Source organism: Suillus fuscotomentosus, assembly GCF_016647785.1.
Source record: "Suillus fuscotomentosus strain FC203 chromosome Unknown F5891scaffold_10, whole genome shotgun sequence".
Lineage (NCBI taxonomy): Eukaryota > Fungi > Basidiomycota > Agaricomycetes > Boletales > Suillaceae > Suillus > Suillus fuscotomentosus.
The window spans coordinates 117,390-135,212 of record NW_024539522.1 but is presented as its reverse complement, the minus strand read 5'-3'; the positions used below and the strand labels follow the sequence as shown (position 1 = coordinate 135,212).

The 17,823-nt window shown below is 46.6% G+C and overlaps 3 protein-coding genes across 3 annotated transcripts; 2 read left to right on the top strand and 1 right to left on the bottom strand.

Moving 5' to 3' along the window:
* Nucleotides 1-2,078: 2,078 nt before the first annotated feature.
* On the bottom strand, nucleotides 2,079-4,883 carry F5891DRAFT_1126616 (uncharacterized protein; the record flags this gene model as incomplete). Its single annotated transcript, XM_041364105.1, has 9 exons — nucleotides 2,079-2,740; nucleotides 3,021-3,047; nucleotides 3,070-3,551; nucleotides 3,602-3,629; nucleotides 3,652-3,778; nucleotides 3,829-3,958; nucleotides 4,011-4,239; nucleotides 4,368-4,494; nucleotides 4,551-4,883. The coding sequence occupies 9 exons, from the start codon at nucleotides 4,881-4,883 to the stop codon at nucleotides 2,079-2,081; spliced, it is 2,145 nt and encodes a 714-aa protein (XP_041229746.1).
* A 1,173-nt stretch (nucleotides 4,884-6,056) lies between these two features.
* F5891DRAFT_945648 (uncharacterized protein) lies at nucleotides 6,057-8,734 on the top strand (the record flags this gene model as incomplete). Its single annotated transcript, XM_041374628.1, has 6 exons — nucleotides 6,057-6,634; nucleotides 6,719-7,080; nucleotides 7,135-7,394; nucleotides 7,551-7,649; nucleotides 7,702-7,789; nucleotides 8,277-8,734. 6 exons carry the CDS (start codon nucleotides 6,057-6,059, stop codon nucleotides 8,732-8,734), a joined length of 1,845 nt encoding a protein of 614 aa, XP_041229745.1.
* Nucleotides 8,735-13,798: 5,064 nt separating this feature from the next.
* Nucleotides 13,799-15,553, top strand: F5891DRAFT_1184351 (uncharacterized protein; the record flags this gene model as incomplete). The annotated part of the gene is made up of 4 exons (XM_041366428.1): nucleotides 13,799-14,363; nucleotides 14,413-14,642; nucleotides 14,690-15,403; nucleotides 15,449-15,553. 4 exons carry the CDS (start codon nucleotides 13,799-13,801, stop codon nucleotides 15,551-15,553), a joined length of 1,614 nt encoding a protein of 537 aa, XP_041229744.1.
* Between the last annotated feature and the right edge of the window lie 2,270 nt (nucleotides 15,554-17,823).

Sequence of the window (17,823 nt, the reverse complement as noted above, 5' to 3'; positions counted from 1 at the left end):
TTTTGAAAATTCAAACTTATTTTTAACTTATCTATAATTATTCACTTTGCTTTGAGTTGGACAAGTCAAGTAAGGAAGCACGTGGAATTTAAGTGCCGAAAAGCAGTGCAAGGCAAGATCAATTACCAACGCCGAAACAAGCGCTGCAAGTTGCAATACATCATATCGATCTACTACTACTACTCATGATTCGAACTCTATACTTGTCTGAACAAAGATCTCAAGTGCAATCTGGTACGTGCTCAGGCTTCGGCTCGTTGTGTGTTCGTTGATGACGCTGGAACGACAGATCAACCAAGATCGATGGACTCCAACGTGCGTTGCGGGCAGGAGCGAAAATGCCGGTGGACAGAGGCTGCCGCTCGTGCACTCGCAGAGGCGAATGAGGATGTGGGATGGCAGGTGGACTCAGAGGTCCCACTGGGGTTGTGGGAGAGACTGAAGAGGGTCTTGGGGCACAAGGGTCGAAACTGAATGCGAGTGCAGCGTGACTGCAGGTTAAGGTGAGTGGAAATATTACAGCAGACGAGCTGCGAACTTACCGATCTTGAAGTTGATATTATTGTCTTGGTGATTCGGCGTCTGGGAGCTGTGGTATGGACCTGTAAACTAGCGTTTTGGTCGATGTTAGTAGTTTAGAGAAACGCAAGAGCACATTCGGCTGCGTCGAGGGTGAACAACTTACAGTCCATAGAGGACACGACCTCCTTGAACGACACTGTGCGTTGCTGATGCGTAAGCCACCTGGACTTCGTCCTCGAGAACTGACAGCCTTAGAAAGGGTCTCTGGGCGCCGAGACTGCGAGATGAGCTGAGGCAGTGGGGTCATAATGAATGCTAAGCAACTCCTGTGCCTGCTATTGTTCGAGTGCGCGCATTCGATCCTCAAACATTTTCCGTTGCAATAACCTTTGGCGCTCGTGCTCTAAGCGCTTCAGCTTGACGCGCTTTGGGAAGGAAGGTCAATTAGAAGGAAGATCAGAGAAGTTTTAACGGTACAAGGTAAGCACTCACTGAGAACGAATGCAACAGCACGACCTTCCCATAAGCCAAGGGCCATGATGGCACGGTGGACACGCCTGAGGAAAGATCCAGCTTCGTGGTGGTGATGGTGAGACTCAGCTTCATGATGGCGATAGACCCGCAAGACGGACCCATCAGGAAGAAGCTCCTTGACATCGCCTGAATTTTCCTTCTCAGAGGAGCTGGTCTGGACGATTGATGTAACGGGTTGTGCGAACAAGGGAATAGGAAGATCAGAGAAATTTTAGCGGTACAATGTAAGCACTCACCGAGAACGAACGCAACAGCACGACCTTCCCATAAGCCAAGGGCCATGATGGCATGGTGGACACGCCTGAGGAAAGATCCAGCTTCATGGTGGTGATGGTGAGACTCAGCTTCGTGATGGCGAGAGGCTAGACCCGTGACCGCATGCCTCCTTGATGTGTTGGGAATAGTTGTAGGCAACTTGCTATTCATGTCGTTAATACGTTGTTGTGTCAGAAGAAAGGGTGCATACCTCGTCTGAAAACATCTGGTAGATGTGAGTGTCCATTGCAACGCCGTCATATCCATCGACCATAAAGCCATCCCAATCACTGAGACTTTGGAACGCGTCATGAATGAGCTCGACAGTATTACTTTAGCAGGTCTATAACTCATCAATCCAGCTGTATGAACTAGGATAGAAGGGAACTTACTCATTCAATGGGGTTGATGTAACGGGTTGCACAAACATTGACATCGCCTGAATTTTCCATCTCAGAGGAGCTGGCCTGGACGGTTGATGTAACGGGTTGCACGAACAAGGGATATGAAGTTCTCCAGAAACAGGACCGGAAGCTCCTTGACATCGCCTGAATTTTCCTTCTCAGAGGAGCTGGCCTGGACGGTTGATGTAACGGGTTGCGCGAACAAGGGAATAGGAAGGATATGAAGTTCTCCAGAAACAGGACCGGGGGTACTGCATCAGCATCTGCACAAGTTTCGACTGGGTGTTCTTCATGCGATGTCCCAGGACCTGACCATTAGCAATGGACCGAGAATTGGATCGAGAACCCACCTATGTCATCCAGTCAGGATGCTATCTCGAATGCATGGTGGTCAGCGTATTTGTTGACATAAAATGAGCCGAAAGTGTCAAGAGAATGATAAAACTTGAGGGAGTGAGGAATGTACTCTGAACCGTAGATAGCTATCAAGTGTGCTGCATGGAAGACCGTCTCAATGTGAATGACAGCAAGGTTCCTCGAGCCGTCCTCATGAAAACTTGGAGCGACCATCCACATGCCAGTATCTTCATCAGGGCAGTCACCAATCTTCTCAAACCACTGTATGAGAGCGCAAGGATATACTTCCCAGTTGTGCTTGAATGAAAAGAAGCATATGACTCTTGCAACTTCGAGTCCTCGCATCCCTTCAGCATCTGAATCAGTGTTAATGAACACGCAATCATTGTGCGGGTACTCATTTCGCCAGAGTGGACATGCACGGATATGTTCGCGTCGCATGCCACCAATGCCACTCAGATCACTGGGAGCATAAAACGTTGCAGCAGCAGAATTGAAGACCTGAAGCTTGCCTTCATGTCGAGGCAAGCTAGCAGCTGGGATATCTTTGGGGTTGCGAGCATCATCCGGGTTGAGCTGAGAGAATAGAAAGTACCGAATGAGGTGTCGTAGATCTGGAACAGCAACTTCATGTGCCAATGCTGCTACTATCTGTGCCCGTTTTCGTTCTGTGAGATACAGTGGTGAGCATTGAGATTGGACATTGCATGAGATTACTTACGAGGAGTTTTGGCGAGTGCCACATAAGCGAGCACCGTTGGACCGTCAACTATTTTAGCATCATCAGTATCATCTGCTTGTTGCAGGTTCAATGACGGGGGCATCTGGTTGCAGTGCAATAGCAGGGGCGTCTGGTTCGTTTTCATCTGCCGTTGTATATAACTGTTGAGTATGTGAGAAATTTGAGAAAGAAACCTTAAACAGACTTACCAAGAGCAGCTAAAGTACTTGATAAAATTGTGCCAGTGAGCATCCCTCGCGCATCAAAGTCCTGCACGGGACACTGCGAGCTTATCAAGGCGCTGATTGGTCACAAGCATCTGACCAAGAGCATTGTGCCTGTTCGACCACCGCCAAGGCTCCTTTACGGCCTTGATGTGCTTTGATTCTGTGATCGACGAGCACAGTCCGTTAGGGGCACCGAAGAGTCTGATCATGTCGACATAATGAACCATCGAGTGCTGATGGGGGAGTGAGAAGGTGGGAACGACGTTTTCAAATATCGTGTGATATTGATGAAAATGACCAAGTGCGTCTTGAATCTGAATCAGTGTATCTTCGGTAATGACATTGCGCCAGACAAGATAACAGAATTCTAACAATGTGTGAAATGCGCGCACCATGTCTTGAGGTACGTGACCTTCGATAGCCGGAAGAAACACTTTCATCAGCGCTTTGGAATCATCGCCAGTCCACTGTTTAAAATCGTGGCCTTGAGGGAAACATCGTAGACCAGAGAATGATGGTACAGCAGCAACTCTGACTTATTGTTAGATAATATCGTTGAGTAAATGAGTAAGTTGACATACCTGCGATCTATGTCGCTCATGATCTCCTCTGACCGTTTGGTCCCATGCACTGGCCTTGAGGTACTTTGCTACCCAATCAACGAGATGGTCTTTGAAAGCCCCTTTAATTAGCTGGTGGAGGAGGTCAAACGACAGCAACTCATGAATGTCAGCTCGGGGGAAGTCATTGGTGAATGGCTACACAAAATAGATTAGTCTGGTATTGGAGAGCGGCTTGTTCAGCTCACGACGAGATCACCAATGAGACCAAATTCATCCCACAATACATCCGCATGTAGCTCATTGATTAAGAAATCAGTAAACTTGCGGGTGCGGTAGGTGGCATCACCATCAAGGTTTGTGCGAACTGCAATGCATCTACACGAATTGTTAGTGTGAATGGATACTGACTGCAAGTGCCAATACTCACTTCGGGCACCAATGTTTGACAATACAGGATAGCACTAGCTGTTCTTCGTAATCCGCGATGTATGGTCCTAGACTATATATGACGCGCCGAAAATGTCCGTCTCCACAGTGCACGACCTCATACTCAGTCATAACAGGTTTTAGACTGGAGAGAATCGCGGACAACGAGCTGTGGAACAGCTGGCGGCGAAATATCCGAAATAAGTCATCTTTCGAATGTGTCTTGTCAGCTGTAAGACAGGTCAGATGAGGCATAATGAAATTTAAATACGAACATACGTACTTTTGGGTATGGTGAGGAAACCGATGATGACAAGAGCATCACGGTGCGCGCGTCATACATTGTTGCGTACGTTACCGATCGAGGCATAGAGGGGGTAATACTCATTATTACCAGTGCCCACAGAGACAGTAGTCTTGTCACTACCGAGAATGATTGGGATCAAAGCGGATCCGTGTGTTTCTGGATCTTGCGATATGGTGTCCTTGATGGAATATTAGCTATATTATGAGCGATACCAGAAAGAGATGGAGGACGTACTGCCTGTTGCCATGCCCAGTCTCCGGACATGAAGTATTTCCATCGGCGCGTCTCGTCTGATGCATCATATTCACGAAATGGCACATAGTCAATTTCGTCCTTGTAGGTAGGGTTAGCAAGTATATTGTGCGCCATTGCACGAGGGTCCCTATACCAGACCTCAAATTCTTCGTCCATCCAAGGTGGGACAACCTCGGGTTGCTCTCCTGTGTATTGTGCAGAGAAACACTGCCAAGGGACATCACCAAGCTGCGTCGCATCTATGACATTGTGCAGATCTTTGTGATCAGCGAATGGAGGGGTGTCGTGGTGTTTCGCAAGTGTCGCGGCCATCAAGTCACACAGGAAATCCAAATTCCTCGCCGACATGTGGCATCTTTTGAATGCGAACTCTGCCGCCTCGAATTCGATTCTATTGCGGTATGGGCTCCAATCATCGGGAGCCTTCAGGTGGTGCAGGAGTTGGAGGGGTACCATGCGGCAGAAATGTCCCATCAGCCATGCATGGTCGTCCTAAGCATATATTTGAGTCAAAAATGGAGTATTCAAACTTGAACGAAACTTACCATTTAACTTTGAATGGAACTGTGCGATAGCAACGCTCGCTCACGTCAGTGAATTCTGCGTCGGTGTTTGAATCCTCATGAGTTGGATCAGGGAGTATGGGAGATGATGGCCGGGGTGGGGGTGAAAAATACGGAGGGGGCAGCGAGAAATATCGAGGGGGCAGTGACAAATCTCGAGGGGGTGGTGACAAATCTCGAGGGAGGGAGGGTGAACAAGATGGCTGGGGATGATCTTGAGGGGATGGTCCTGAAACAGGTAACGTTGGGTGAAGTGAGCACCTGTGTTGCGTGAGACCTGACTGGTTTCGAAACCAGCGCGAGCATCCTGGAACTGGGCATGGAAGCTGAAGCAGGTGGTGAGCACGACGGGAAGGCATATGTGCTGTGCTGGGATGTTGACAATTGAAGATGTCAAAGGCGAACACATTCTAGGTTTGGGGTGCAACCGCCCGTAATTATCGGCACCAATGTGACAAACCAGTTTGATAATAAAAGCCAGATTTGGGCCCAGACACGAGCAAACTGTACCGAACAGGCTTCCAATGGTGAACATTGATTTTGGTGCTACACTGGAAATGCGGTGGTTAACCTCAGTCTCACTGCATCAATGAATGAAAACTAGTACTCACAGTGCGGAAAGGGTTGGTAGACTATCTCCTTGTCGGAAAGGTGTTGGTGAGCTGTGACATCGATGTCTCACAGGCAAAGTGTTGGATCGGAGTGCCTGAAAAATGCTGGAGACTCCCAATATTAACGGCGACGGCAAAATATTGCGCTAGTATATTAGTAGGTACGTCAGAGCAAAGTAGGGTCATATGTATTTATTCAGAGTCAGCTTAGGCAACATTTTTTGGAGAATTGTGACGAAACTCACCTTGTCGTCAGCCACCACTAGTCAATTTTTCTCTTTCTTCAGCCTCCCAAACCCTCCATTGATACCATGTCTCAGCCTGCCAGCACAGTTTCGAAACGTGTGACGACCCGAGCTAAAAACGCAACTCAGCATCCAGGTTATATCCTGACCGGGGGCGAAGGCCACGTAAAGAGACATACCAAAGCTCAAAAGGCCGCTGACGATCAGCGCAAAGAAGAGGAAAAGAGGGCAAGTGAAATGGCTGAACTTGAAGCACATAACCAGATTGCTGCTTTTCAGAAACAAATGGAGGCAGATCAAGCTGCTAAACAAGCTGATGCGCCGAAGCCTACTCGTCCCTGCCCACGCCCTGTTAAAAAGGCTGTAAAAGCCACGGAGACCTCCAACTCGACTATGGCTGAGGATAAGGCCATTAGCGCTGATGGCAAGGGTGGTAGAGCGGGAGGTAAATTAGCAACCGGTGCTAACGTTGAACATCCTGAGAGTGATGCTGAGGAAGAGGTGCGAGTGCCAGGGTCACGCAAGAAGAAGGAGAAGAGGAAAGTGTTGCCAGTGAAGATGCCTGTGAGAGATGCAATCCAAGCTGCGGGCCTTATCGATGAATCAATGATGGCACGTGATGACGATAAGAAGCTTGATGATGTGTAAGATGTTTGCTTCTCAACTATGTTGCACCATCTCACTGAAACGGCTCTTTTCTTTTTCAATCTAATGGTCCATGATGATAGCTCTACTAAAGATTATGGTATTGCTGCCAAGCGCATCTCGGGTTGGAGGACTGATATTCCTCCTGCTGGTTCAAAGCCATCCTCCGGCTTGAGGAAAAAATTATCTACGATGCCTTCCAACTTCTCTAGTACTGCTCCCTCCTCTAAACTAACTATGGGGAGTACTATTAGTAGCGGTGGTGCCCCACTCACACCCATCGACACAATCGCCGATGCTGGGGCTGACAACATGGCAGATCGTTTTACGACCCTATTTGCAGACGATGATTTGGACGAATCAGTCGAGCGCTCTCAAGCCCTTGCCCGTATGTCTAAACCAAGGGCTGCTCAGGTGAGTTCAATTACCCAGTTCTTTTTATTGTGTTAACTGCATTACCAGGGCGTCAAGATTTCTTCTAAGGTTCCTGATACTTCAGTACAAACCATTCACGCCTATCGAAACACCAATCTGACTCCTCGACAGCCCAACACAATTCAGTCTGATGTTGTTGCCGACGATGAAATGAACATTGAGGCGGCTCCCCCAGTAGTAGCTTCCCTCGTTAACTATGGATCCGACATGGATATGGAATCTGACCTCGAGCCTCCTCCTTCTACGCAGGTCCCCAGAGGATATTATGATGCTGATATCCGTCGAGCTGCAGCTCTCGCTCGAACTCAAACATCCCACTCTACCGTGACAAGTGTCAAGCGCAAACTCATAGATATCCTGACCGATGATGACGAGATCGAGGATGCCCTGCCGGAGGACGACCTGATTGAGGACGACCTGATTGAGGACGACTTCATGGTCAATGACGACTTCACAGATAATCATGCCTTTGCGATCGAGGAAGATGCACCTTCATCTGATATTGAATTTGTGAATCACGTCAAGCCTGTGGTGGTCAAGACCAAATCCGAACCAGTATCCTTGCGGATCACTTCTGCGGTAGTAAGCTTTGGTTATTATTTTTAAATCATACTAACTACAAATTATGTAGACTAATGTTGGCGTCAAACACAGAGCTCCTGTGGCAAAGCGGACAAAGTCTTCTATCACACACACTCATAGTCTTTCCAGCATCTCGAGTGCTACTTCTGGCGCTGTGCTGAAATCTGTAGAGGTGGAGATCCTCCCCCGTTCTGCTTACAGGATCAAAAACCTTCCTGGAGGTCCTCGGGCAGTCGCTAGGTGGAGCTCGGTTTTCATTCCTACCCTCATTTCCGCTGTTGGGGATCAAGACGAAGTTTGGGGCCGACTCGAGTCGGAGATGACGCTTTGCGCTATTATGCAAGACACTTGGAATGCGGTCTACAAGGATATACCTCACACGGTCACCATTGATGGGCCGGTTATGGCTTTAGTAAGTCATTTTTGACGCATTTCATATCTGATTGTGTTTTATTTTTTTATTAGGCTACCCAGCGGCTATCAGAGTGGCGCAACGGTGTTGGCACTACTGCCATCACAGTACTTACCCACTTCATGTCATCACAACGGGACTGTCACCGAGGACAGCAAATTCAAGCAGCCTTTTCAATCTGAACTCCTCATTCAAGTTCTCGTACAGCATAGGTGCACTACTTGGGGCGCTGTTGACAGCCACAGGACGGTCACACACGCAAAGGGCGCCCTTAGTCTTGCCACTGCGGCGGCATGTATATTCATTCTCTCGTCATACCATGACTAACTCATTTCTCGTCTTTCAGATGGAATGTGCCCTCGATATTTTCAGTGGGGACACGCGCGTCAGTGAACTGAAAGTCAACAGCAAAGGAAAGGCCATCAAGGTCCCACACACCATGAACAAAGCCTCGGGCAAGCCCAGTAGTGCTCTCAAGGTGTTTTCAGACACGAACTACGGTGAGGTGACCAGGGGATACATGAAGTCTATCAACCGCCTCCGAGAGTCGGTCATCCGGGACGTCTGGGAGCGCACCAAGGACATTGCTGCGAAGAGGCGTGGTGCACCCACTGCTCTCGACAGCGAGGATTCTGACGATGAGCGTGCACTCATCTACGACGACTGGTAGTACTGTTTCATTGTTCATTACTATTCTCTAACTGACGATTTTGTAGAGTCATTCACTACTACTAGGTGCCGCATAGTATATTGAATCTCTCACGCTTGTTCTTGCTTGACGTCCATATTTCGCTACTTACTAGTACTTGCATGCTCTTTCCCTCGCTTAATTTACAAAATGCCAGTGTTTTTGTGGGTATTTTTATATTAAAAGTGTGAAATAAGTGAAATAAGCATACAATAAGTGAAATAAGAATCAACAATTTGCGCAATGCACCAGAGAAATAAGTGCTACTGTTAAAAATAATTGCCCAATAAGCTAGAAAAGATTGAAATAAATCACGGCCAAGAGGAGGCACCTGCTTTTTCGACTTAAAATTGCCTTGTGGCAAGTTTACAGCAAGTTGGTGTCACCATTCTTGCGAGGGACTTATCTGTGCCTTTTTGGGAAATTAGCCGGTGGCAAGTTGCAAAAAAGGAAGCTAAGCAATGTGTGAATTTACTGATGCTGTTTGCAGATGGTGCAGCGACAACATACCATATGACACCATTTCGTCAGATGTGGAAAGTCTCAGACGAGCGAAGTATCGAGGTCTTTTCGGAGGCATATTCTTCCCCTGCAATGATGGAGGCCCACGCTGAGGTCAATTCCCTTCCCCGCAGTCTGGACGACGATCTGGAATGTGTTGTAGCATCACTTATGATGTATTCTGACTCGACACACCTTTCGAATTTCAGTGATGCATCCCTCTGGCCTTTTTATCTGTTTTTCGGTAATGAATCTAAATATACCTGCAGGAAGCCTACAGCTTGCGCATGCCATCATGTCGCATATATTCCTTTGGTGAGTTTGTTTCAAATCACTCAAATCATCTACCCCTACTTACTACAAAATCAGATCCCAGATGATTTTCAAGATTCGTACTTTGGTATCTTCGAGGATGCGTCTTCGTCAGAGGTGCACACACACTGCAAGTGGGAGCTTATGCAGGCAATATGGAAGCTCCTCCTCGACGAAGATTTCATGCACGCATATGAGCATGGCAATTGTGATCCGTTGTGGAGATGGCATCACTCACCGAGTATTTCCTCGTTTTTTTCATATTCTGCTGATTATCCAGAGAAGTAAGTTTTTCTCTCATCTCACGTGTTACTGAAATTGACATCATATTAGGATCTTACTTGCCAGAATTAAGTTTCTTGGTGTATGTCTATGTCCACGCTGCCTTATCAAGAAGGCTGATGTATCTGAGATGGGGACCGAAGGCAATATGAATGATCACATAACACTCCGATGTGTTGATGATCAGGCTCGCTGCAACAAGATTGATCACGCACGCAAACTCATCTTCCAACATGATGCACCAGTGGACGGCAAGCAAGTGAAATCAGTCCTTAATTCTGAGTCTCTTGTCCCTACACGTGTAAGTTGTTCATATTGTATTCGAATTTCTACTAACTAGTTACAGAATGCCTTTTCTGATCAGCTTTTTATATTTGGATTCAATTTCTTTTTGATGCTGGTAGTAGACATGTTGCACGAGTTTGAACTCGGTGTGTGGAAAGCTATTTTCACTCACTTGATGTGTATTATCCATGCTGCCGGGGGTGCGGCAGTGCAGGAGTTGAACTGGAGGTATGTTTTGGATTTGTTTGCTAATATTTCTCATACATAATGTTCTGCCACAGATACCATCATGTGCCAACATTTGGGAGAGGCACAATCCGACATTTCCACAAGAATGCTTCTGCAATGAAGCACCTTGCAGCCCGAGATTTCGAAGATTTATTATAGGCAAGTTTTAGATCATTTCACATAACATTTCACAACTGATTTCAGATTTATTTTCAGTGCGCTATACCAGTCTTTGAAGGGTTACTCCTTGACCCGCATAATGATGGCATCATCCTGGACCTTTTATTCGACCTTGCTACCTGGCAAGCGTATGTGAAGCTCCGCCTCCATACTGAAGACACCTTGAACTTTTTCGACGTGGCTACAGCGGTCCTTGGCAACACCATTCAAAAGTTCAAAAGGACGACATGTGAACACTTTCACACAATGGAACTGCCTCACGAACATGCAGCTCGAGGGCGTCAACAAGCTGCATTGGCTTCAAAGCAGGGCACATCAGCTAAGGAGACAGCAGGTGCTTCTCGTCCCAAGGTAAAGAAGTTGAACATCCAGACTTATAAATTTCACGCACTTGGGGACTACCCGGCCACGATTAGAATGAGGGGGATGACAGACAGCTATACTACACAGCCGGTGAGTCTTTTTTCTTGTTGATATCATACTATCTAATTCCAGTATAGGGAGAACTGGAGCACTGGTGTCTCAAATGATGTTACCCTCGCACTCCGAAAACAAACGCAACTATGACTGCAAGCATCGCAAATCAAGATGCCATTGAACGACTTTGTATGAAGGTAATCAATGCTCGGGCACAGTTTTCTGCCCAACAGGGTACCAATAGACCTTGTCGTGTGCGGACCTCGCCTTCGGACCATTACCACATCGCCGTATCTGCTCGTTCAACTTTTGACCACCTCAGGCAGCGCTTCTCGGTGCCTATAAAGGGTCTAAGAGACCCGGTTTCTATGTTGTGGGAAATTAGTCTCTGAGACTCACCCACCCGCCATCTAATTATAGTTCTTGCTCTCGTATTCCTTCCTGGGCCTCCAGCACCTCCCTGCGTGCCTCCATTAACCCTCACAATAGGGCTCTAGCACCACTTTATCCACCATCCAATCATATTTTGTACTCTCACATTCCCTCGCGAGCCTCCAGCACATCCCTGCAGGCCTACATGAACTCTAAAAGTGCTATACTACTTTGTCCAGCATCTGAACTCTTAGGCTCTCATCTACGCTGTCCGTCGTTTGGTTTTCACAATGTATGTCACAGTGTGCATGTGTGGCACTGTCATGACACTTAAACAATTTTAGTTCAAAAACCTTTGGACGAAAAATCTCAACTCTGCAATGGAACATCAATTTAGACCCATATATTAGGGTTCGGAATGCAAGCTGCTGCATTCCGAACCCTAGAGTATGATTACAGATGTGGAAAGTTTTCCTCTAGCTCATACTCAACCTATCTCATGTTTACCTCGTCCCTCCTCATCTCTAGGCACCTCATTGTTTTCCTGCGCACATCATTACCCTCCACTCGGCACCTCATTGCTCTTCTCCTGCACATATCATTACCCTCCCTCCTCTTGCCATCTCGTTGCACGCTGACCTGCACCAAACTGGTTCAGTGCATGGACGACCAATACTCTCTCATGAGTCATATACCCTGAAATACCACTATGAAACCCTTTTCCCTTTTATCTGAAGTTGGACTGAGGCTAAGGGAATATTTTTTGCTTTTCTTTTTATTTTTTTTATTTTTTCAAGTCTATATGCCAGCAGCCTGAATATTTTAGTACATTTAATTCTGCGATGAGTTTTGCTTAGTCAGCCATGGTGATGACTCAGACAAAATCCCACACATGTCAGGTGACTGTGAAAAAATATTTCCCACATATGTTGTCCTGGAAAAACATTAGTAAACCCCTAAATACTAGGCTCGCGTCATTCTCACCCTTCAAACAAAGCAAAGCAAAGACAGCCACACACAGGATTCATATCATGTGACACTTCTTACTCTCCTTCTGGATTTGTCATCAGGGGTTGGACAGGTCACATGACTTAGCAAATACCCAATGACTCACTATGACTCCCTCTGAATATATGACTCACTATAGATACTTACTATGACTCACTATGACTCACCTTGCACATATGACTCATTATGACTCTTGATGACTCTTGAATACACTAGTAGCACAGCCACATTTATTGTGTATATAATGACCTCAGTTTTTGAAATAAAAAAAGCAGATACCAGCAGGTAGTAGGGTGTTTCTCAGCCCAACTAACACTAAGTTGTGAAGTAAGGTGTGATAAGTGTCAGTACCAGTGTCAAGAACTGTTTCAAGACTGAGAGGAACACTCTCAAGAGACAGTAATACTGCAAGCTCATCATACTGAATGACCCGCTGTGAGCTCACTGTGTGCAACAACCAGCAAGCAAGGTACAGCCACACTTTTATTCTGATTTCTATTATTCTTTTTCTTTTCTTTTACTTTCACTGACCTTTGGTGTTCTTTGTCCAAAAATACTGATCCAAAATATTCGTGTTGTCTCTACGTCCACCTAAGACTCAGTAGTAGCATAGTGGGGAGACTTTAGGAATTGATAGTGAAGCTTGACCTCACTCATCTGAGTAGTGATACTGAGCCAAGATATTCTGTGCCTGCTAGGCTTTAGCTGTTGAAGAGGGGACTTGGTAGTAAACCCAAGGACGTCTGTTCCTGAGTCTGTTTGAATACTCAAAGAAGAGTTCCTTGACAGCAGGTTCAATATTGAGCTAAGAGTTCTACAATAAAGCATTTTGACTAGTCTTGACCTTTGATTCTACCTGTTCTGTGCTGAGGGAGTTTATCATTGTAATTCCGCACCATTTCTTTGGAGTATAGTTGGTACGAGGCACTGTTGTTGAAAGGGAACTTGAGGAAGAATCCCGTATATTCTTTTGGTCATTGCCATACTGTCGGGCTGACCATTGTTTGTTTGTTTGTTTTCCTGTCAAAGTCCATAGATTGGATTAACCATCATATTACTGATCTTGCAGAAGTATCCTTAGCTGAATATACTTTGGGTAGTATACAACTAGCCACCCACGAACAACCACGTTATCAGTCATTGGTATTTGTCTGAATCGCTGACCGTGGAGATATTTGTTTTTATAGGTGTTTATCTATAGATCATCTATCTAAGAAGACATTACCTCTCAGCACCTCTCAGCACCTCGTCGTGCACCTCTCCACCCTTTGATACCTTTGATACCTCCGATATATCCTGCCCCACCCTCCAATACCTCCCGTACCTCTTGCCCCACCCTCCAATACCTCCCGTACCTCTTGCCCCATACCTCTGATACCTCCTACACCCCTCCCTTGCACTTGGCGCAGCTCCCTGCTTCATAGTGGTATGTCCTTCTCTTCTTTTTTTCAACCATCTACTATGTCTTACTTGACACCCCGTCCTACTCGTAAAGCTCAAATTGTAACATCTGGCCTAGGCCACCACTTTGTGAGCCCCAGAAAAGCTCGAGATAAACGGAAAACACAAACATTGGTCGAGTTACCAGGTGCAGAGGCGAAGCGCCGCCGACTTTTGGCTGAAATGAAGGAACTTATGAAGCCGCGGGATGACTTGGAAGAACAAAACTTGCAGGTGTCGTCTCCTCATCCATCACACAATGATACTGCCAAGCACCCTCAACACGTAGAGAATGATGATGCCACGGCACTTCACTTCAAAGATGTGGAAACATTTGATGAACCATCTGTTGATATTCCAGCAATCGACACTCCAGTCAAACGACGGATTGCCGCCGACAGATCAGCTAGTCTACTGTATGGTAACTGGAGCGACCTCATCCCAACTCTCATCAGTCCTCTACTCCTCTACTTGGGACAAACACAGGGGAAAGCACTAGAAAAAACTCATTCAGTCATATCTGCATGTGCTGGGACACTCTCATGTACACCGAAACGGACAACTTTGATGTGTTTATTTTTTGACCGTAAACTTATATTTCTGTATCACGGAAGTGGACACTGATGCTCCCTTAGGATATGCGTCTATAGATGTGCTAAGTTGCATGTGTTCCACTCTCCTGCAGGTACTTCTCCACCATGGTCTATTCCCAACTGCGCCTTCACAGCCTCGAATGGCTGTATCTGTTGATTTACTTTCATTCTACCGTGCACTGTTTGAATGCTCGTGTGATGCGATCAATGCTCTCGCATCAGCATTAAAAAATCATTACTCTCGGCGGGGCTTCCAGGTGACCGACACACAGGTAAGTTTCAGTTACATATTTGAATTATTATTGACAAGCGTTTGAAGGGTCAACTCATCCGAGACCCATTTTGTTGGGGTCTTGGTTATGCCGTTCAGTGGTTCGACATCCTGCAAATTCAACTTGAACGACAACTCGAGACAATTCTCCAACACAGTCGCAATCGCATCACAAATTTCCAAGCCTCCCTGCACAAGACTGATTTCCCTCCATTCACCTCCTTACATCCAGGTCGATGTGCGCCACTTCTGGTCCAACGATGTCCAGCTTGCTTTGGTGGCCTACTGCATGGTAGGCCCATGGATGAAGGAGGCGATATACATGTCGCAACAGATGGGAATTTCCACCATTGTCATCGCCGTGCTGCTGGCGATTGTCCCCCGTTCTATGACCCTACCTACTTTATCCCCAAAAACTTCATTGACAAAGTCGGCCACCATATAGACGCTCAATGTAAGCACCCCCCAAAGGTCCATACCCCCATTGTCCCTGACGAAGCTGTGGACCAATGTGAAATGGCTTACGAGGCTGCTGACGGCAAAAAGCAAAAAGCTGCAATGGACAATTTTGATGACACTGGGATCATGGCACTGATCTGTCGTCATGACATCCCTCTGTTCTTTGCTAACATTGATTCGCCAGGAGAACAACAAAAGTATTCCGTAGCCCTCCTTCAGCACTTATTTTCACTTCTCCCACCAGAGGCTACTGTTGTCGCCCTGTATGATGTTGGGTGTGTTCTAGCGAGATCACTTGCAAAGGTATGCTCAGACTTAAGTTCTACTTACTTACTCACACCTCTCTAGTATGAGATTCTTCCCGAGACTGTAACCAAACGACTCCGTTTTGCAACTACAGCAATGCATGCATACGGCCATGAGTGGGCTTGTCAACTTGTCTATAATCCGTGAATGTGCCTTGGACTTGGGTTGTCTGATGGAGAACGGACCAAACGACTTTGGTCACACTTTGTTCGGCTGATCGGTGTCGAGAGAACTTCTTCTGTACGTCCCACATCATTTTAATTATGACCTCATTCAGAGAAGACCTTAGCGCCAGCGCCGCCTGTGGCTTATTGATCGACAAGCAGCAGCCATAGGGTCCGAGATGCAGGCAGACCTCGGTGACTGGATCAAGCACCGCCTCAGACGAGGCATCAAAGAGCAGGGTTCAGCAGCGCAAGCTATGCTAGAACGATGCAGAATTCCTGTCAATGAACTGGAGTCTGAGTGGTCCCTCCAATGTCATTCACAATTATCTATTCGTGCTCGTAAGTCCAATTCACTAAGGCCTCATCAGTGTTAATAAGTGATCTTGCAAGATGCTCCTGCTCATCTGAAGAACGAGCTGGACACTGTATTAGCTCTCCAGGCAGACCTGGACGCATCAGATAGAGCACTACAGACTACGAGAGCTATGTTGGAGAAAGAATCTGCCTCTGATGACACCTTAGAGGTGCTGGAGAGTCTTGAGAGGGGACATGGCTGACTGATGGATAAAGTCGAGGCCCTCTACTCATCATTAAATGTTCATGAGAGGTTCCCCTGAACTTCATGGGGTTGATCTTGATTTTGTCCGCACTCTTTTAATGGCGCAGGATCTTAAGATGAACGTGCGTAAGCGTGCCATTGCTAGTTTTTTCGAGTGGGACAAGCTTGACCACACTGTTGGTGGCGCACAACAGGCTTTAGGTAATATTCCTCCCTTTCAATGCACAACACTTTATTAATTTCCTGCAGGCACTAAGCTACATCAACACACACGTAAAGCTATAGCTAAACGTCAACCTGCCCTCATGACCGCTATCCGCAAATTTAATTCCTACTGTGAACGACTTGAGTCATTGTATGATCCCACTTGGGGGATTCCACTGCCTGCCCCTCTTCCCACAAAACTGACAGAACTACGTTGTGATCCAAGATTGATGGAGGACGTATGGATCACACCATCAGTTGGAGAGATTCCCCGATGGTTGGAGGACTCAGACGTAAGAGATGGTATCCGTGCGCTTCTAAAGCGGGAACGCTGTCAAGAGGAGCAGACTCGGCTTGGCATTGAGGCCGAGAATCTTTGTTGCTTCTTCGGAGATGAACTTACAGCACTTGAACTTGCCCTTCAGTTGCCGGAAAGTAAGTTCACTCAATTCTTCTGATGTAATGTTCCTTTTCTAATGCATTTGTAGGTCAACCTTTCGCTGTTCCATTACGACAACGACTTGCTAATTTCCTCTGGCTTCGATTTCGATGGTCCAATCCCCTAGCTTCTTCGGCATGCTTCGCTGGCCAAGTGGAAAAGGCACAGGATCTTGCTACCACCCTCTCGGGAGGCTCACGAACCATGGATCTTCACTGGAGCGAAGCTGACACACTGGCACTACCTGACCCTGAGGCTGGGGATGAATTCTCTGTCATTGATCCTGATCATGCCCCACAGGTTGATTTTGAGTAAGCAGTGCTTGCTGATGTTCTAGAGGGTGGGATGGATGCTCTGGAGTTAGATGAGGATGACTTGACTGATCATGGGCGTGAAGTTAATGCCGTCATTCATTGGGATCTTCCTAAGGTACATTTATATTTAATGTCAGTAATGTAGTGCTAATGAAGTTTCATAGAATCTCCTTGTGGACAACTTCTGCATTCCAACACGCGAGCCAGGCTCTCAGTGCAGGAAGATTGTCGCCCGAGTAAGACCTTCACATGATGGAATCCCTCCTCAGGTGTTTGAGCCGAAAGACATTGATATGCTCAGATCTCCTACAGCACGTCTCAATGATGTATGTATCAACAGTTGTGCCATCCTTCTGTGGTACTCTCAGCAAAATACATCGACACGGGTCACAATGCTCTCAACTCATGATCTTCCCCATATTTGTTACAATGCACCAGATGATGTCATCTGGCGTAATGCATCGTGGGTCCGCTATTGGGACAAGGATACCTGGGTTCTTCCGATTCATCATCCATCAGTCATTGGGCACTGGGTGTTATGTGTCATCCGGCTGTCGCACAAAGAGCTTCACCTTTTTGATAGCCTTAGTGATAGGAAGCCTTGGCAAAGTGACGTCAAAGTAAGTTGATTTTAAGTGTACATTTTCATTTGACTGATGCACCTGATGCGAAAGGATGTAATGAAACTGATTGCTCGATTCCTTGCAATAGCGCGTCAACATGGTCATCATGTT